The 4,561-nt window shown below is 44.1% G+C and overlaps 1 protein-coding gene across 2 annotated transcripts in view; it reads left to right on the forward strand.

Moving 5' to 3' along the window:
• Kif3b (kinesin family member 3B) overlaps nucleotides 1-4,561 on the forward strand; it is a 22,032-nt gene that overhangs the window by 2,167 nt on the left and 15,304 nt on the right. For both annotated transcript variants that reach the window (XM_017797212.2, XM_029561754.1), the window contains exons 4-5: nucleotides 859-972; nucleotides 1,581-1,686. In XM_017797212.2, the coding sequence (XP_017652701.2) occupies nucleotides 859-972; nucleotides 1,581-1,686 (220 nt within the window). The remainder of the gene's footprint in view (nucleotides 1-858; nucleotides 973-1,580; nucleotides 1,687-4,561) is intronic.

Consider the following 4,561-nt stretch of genomic DNA (forward strand, 5'->3'; position numbering starts at 1 on the left):
TTTCACATTTTCTATGCATAAATAGAACTTTTGTAATCAGAAGAATGTGTTATGAATAATAATTCCTGAAATGTCAAATAAAAGAAATTTACATGTCCCTAAATTGTTTCCCCCTCAAGAAAGTGATTCTCAAGTATACACTCTGTTCCTTAGTAACTTGCACCTCTGAGACATTTGTCCTGTGTCCATCCCATGGTAACATCCCTTTGGCATTGTTTGTCCCGAGGCGTTCCATTGGCAGGAGGAAGAGGTGAGAGAAGCGGAGGGAAGGTGGTGGCAGTGGTGGGGGTGGGGACGAGGAGGAGGAAGAGGGAGAAGAGGGTGAAGAGGAAGGGGATGATAAGGATGATTACTGGCGGGAACAGCAAGAAAAACTGGAGATTGAGAAGTGGGCCATTGTGGAGGACCACAGCTTGTTTGCAGAGGAGAAGATGAGGCTGCTGAAGGAGAAGGAGAAAAAGATGGAGGACCTGGGGCAGGAGAAGGATGCTGCTGAGATGCTGGGTGCCAAAATCAAGGCCACGGAGAGTAAACTGCTTGTTGGAGGGAAAAAAATAGTAGATCATACAAATGAACAGCAGAAAATCCTGGAGCAGAAACGGCAGGAGATTGCAGAGCAGAAACGTTGAGAAAGAGAAATTCAGCAGCAAATGGAAAGTCGAGATGAGGAGACCTTGGAGTTTAGAGACATACATCTCATTGCAACAGGAGGTAGACATCAAGACGAAAAAGCTCAAATCTTTTTTCCAAGCTCCAGGCTGTGAAGGCTGAGATCCATGACCTCCAAGAAGAACATATCAAGGAGCGCCAAGAGTTGGAGCAGACTCAGAATGAGCTCACCGGGGAGCTGAAGCTCAAGCACCTTATTATAGAAAACTTTATCCCCTTGGAAGAGAAGAATAAAATTATGAATAGGTCCTTTTTTGATGAAGAAGAGGATCATTGGAAATTACATCCTATAACCAGACTGGAGTAAGTCCCTGTTGACCCGAAGTGGGAAGACAGAAAGAATGTTAATAGATGGTATTTGTCCACTAGGGTGTGGGGAGAACTCATTGAAACTTGGAACCAATTGCATTTTTGACTTTGTGGCTGCCATAAGCCCATGAGGTAAAACCTGGCGCTAAGTGTGATATTAAGAATTGGGAAAATTTGTCACCTGTGAACTACTTACAGCCTTTCCCATGATTCCAACTTTTCCATTTCTCCTGACAAGTGAGGTGTGCTGGACCAAAGGAGGAGAAGTACAGAGGGCTCGTGTCAGTTTGCACCTGGGCCATGCTGGGAATATGGAGGTGTCTGCCAAGGGTGCATGGGTTGCAGCGATGGTAGTTGTTCTTGATGGCTGCTGTTTGAGAACTGGGATCCCTTCCAGGTTAAAAGAAGCATGTGACCCACATCTGAATCAGACAACACCCCAAACAAACAAACTAAGCGTTCCTGCCCAGCTTCTGTCAGCCTGGGAGTTAATGTTTTGGGTTCTTCCTGGCACAGAGGCTCTGAGTACATGCTCTACAGGCCCAGTGCTAGGCCATGGGGCACACTCCAGCAGGGCCTTAACCACTGTAGTGTGTTTACAGGAACCAGCAAATGATGAAGCGGCCAGTTTCTGCTGTAGGATACAAGAGACCACTGAGCCAGCATGCACGAATGTCCATGATGATTCGACCAGAGCCCCGGTACCGGGTAAGAAAATTGTGGACTCAAAAGAAAAAATGTATTAAATTACACTGAGAGAGAGAGAGAGAGAGAGAGAGAGAGAGAGAGAATGTATGTGTGTGTGTGTGTGTGTGTGTATGCGTATGGATGTGCTTGTGCCACATACAGGATATATGGAGGTCTAGAGGACAACTTTGGGGGTCAGTTCTCTCCTGCCACCATGTGGGTCCCAGGAATCAAACTCAGGTCATCAGGCCTGGCAGCAAGTGCCTTAACTCACTGAGTCATCTTGCCAGCCTTCATGTTTGGTTTGGTTTGGTGGGGTGTGGTATGGTTTGGTTTGGTTTGGTTTAATTTGGTTTGGGGTTTGGTTTGTGTTTTTGTTTTGTTTTGTTTTTTCAGAGGAGTTTGGGTTTGAGTAAGCCCTCAGACAGCATTCTGCCAATTCACAGGGTGTGTACCCTGACTTTCTGCAGAAATTTAAGGACATTTACAACAGTTATAACAAATAAAACATGAAATAACAAGTGAATAATGAATAATAAATGGAAAGGTAGGGGCTGAGGATGGCTTAGTGGGTAAAGTGCTTGTCTCTTAAGCATGAGGACCCGAGTTTGTTCGATCCCCAGAAACCACACATAAAATCCATGTTTGATGGCAAATGATTTTCTTTTTTATGACGTGTGTGTGTGTATATGTGTGTGTGTGTGTGTGTGTGTGTATACACATGTATGCATGCATACTCCGTGCACACTCCGTGGGAAACGTGGAGATCAGAGGACAATTTGCAGGAGTCATTTCTCTCCTTCCACCATCTGAGTCCTGGGGATTGAACTCAGGTTTTCAGGCTTGGTAGCCAGCCAGTGCTTTTTACTCATGGAGCCATCTCACAATCCCTGTGGCATGCAGTTGTAATCCTAGTGCTGGGGAGGTGGAGACAGGAGGATCCCTGGGGCTCCCTGGCCAGCCAGTTTAGCCTAAATGATGAGCTCAATGCTAGTGAGAGACCCTGTCCCAAGGAGGTAGACAGCATTTCCAAAGATGACATCTGAGCTTCTTCTCTGGCCTCCACACACATGCACATATACCTGCACTCAAATGAATACACGTAGACATACACACATATTAAAAAAAAGAAAGGTAGGATGAGTTTTAGAACCTCATGACAAGGTAAGGAGGGAGTACAAACACCCTGTCCATCGTGGCCAGTAAACTTTTAACAGGAAACTTCAAGATGGTTCTGTAAGAACCTTAGAAAGAATACAGGTGTTTAGTGGCTGGACATGGGCCTATGCTAATGAACTTCTGCTACTTCCATTTGACATGTATATCAGTTGCATAGCTATTTAAAATTATATGACTGAGGACTGTTTAATGACCTCAAAATAGCTTATAATAGAAATGCTGCAGATTTGTGCTGGGCCTACACCCAATATCTGATTGCTTTTTCTAATTGAACTCTGCCATCTTCCCTGTGCAGTCCGTCCTGTTGTTTAGAGGTTGGGTGGCTGGTAAATGGCACCCTGGGAGACACTATGTACTATTAAGTTATAAAGCAGTTGCAGTTTGTGCTATTCATGATGGCATACATCTGTAATTGTGCACTTGAGAGGTAGAGGCAGGAGGATCTCTGCAACTTCAAGGCCAGTCTAGTCTACATGACAAGTTCTAGACTAGCCAAGGTTGTATAGGAACACTCTATCCATAAAACAAAACAAAACAAAGAACGGGTTACTGGTAGCCTGGTGCTTACTGTGTAGCAACAGAATAGCTTCAAACTCATGAAAATCCACCTGCCTCAGCCTCCCAAGTACTAAAATTACAGGTGTGAGCCATCACAACTGGGTTTATTTTAAATGATTTTTGCATTTCCTTTGGAACTAGATTCAAATAGAAGATTAGGTGCCTACTTTCTGGCACCAAGTTATGTAAAACAGAGACAGAAAAGAAAAAAAACTATTAGGTGGGTTTTACATGATGGTAAAGACACAGGTGGTCAGGCAGAAACCTCAGAATTATTTTCTAGCAGTTGCAGATGGTGCATATCTTGCCATATTTTTGTGTCTTAAGTCAAAAACATGATTTTAAGGGGTACAAATCAAGTAAGTAGGTTTCTAGGGGACAGACATGACTCAAAGGTAGATCTGAAAACAGAGAATGAGTTTTTAGTAATAAGCCACCTTCTTCAGGAGAATCTGCACCATCTTGATATCTAAAACTCACAAATAGGGCCCCCTCCTGGTTCTCTGGAACCCTGGAGTTAAACTTCACTGGAGAAAGTGGGGGCAGCTATGTAACTGGGTGTGCCCCTTTCTCTATACCTTTAGATCTTGGAAGGGCTCATTCACCACAGGATGTCTAGCTACGGAAGCAATCTACAAACCAATTAAGCAGGACCCAAGCTTCAAGTGGAGGTCAAGCACATACCCTGCCGTGTACTCGTTCCCCGGGAGTACACATAGCCCCCTGCCATCCCTCCTGCCACTGAAACTCAGTGTGGACCATTAGTGATGACTGCTTTCTTCTTTATACTTGTATAAGACCTGTTTATTGCAAAAACAAACAGAACCAAGGAAATACAGAAAAATTAGAAAGTAAAAATTGCCTGAGCTGGGTGTGATAACTCACACTTGTAATCCCAGCACTCAGAAGACTGAGGCAGAAGGTCTGCCACAAGTTTCAGTCCAGCCTGTGCTATATAGAATATTTTATTTTTTATTTTATTTTATGGTCTTTTTGAGACAGGGCCTCCCTGTAGCCTCAGCTGGCCTTGAACTCTCCGAGATCTGCCTGCCTCTGCCTCCTGAGTACTGGGATCAAAGGCCCTCTGATCTCCATATATATTATACATAACATACATATTATACACAACACACACACACACACACACACACACACACAC

The sequence above is a fragment of the Nannospalax galili genome, unplaced genomic scaffold (assembly GCF_000622305.1).
Source record: "Nannospalax galili isolate Female #2095 unplaced genomic scaffold, S.galili_v1.0 scaffold1714, whole genome shotgun sequence".
NCBI classification, from domain to species: domain Eukaryota; kingdom Metazoa; phylum Chordata; class Mammalia; order Rodentia; family Spalacidae; genus Nannospalax; species Nannospalax galili.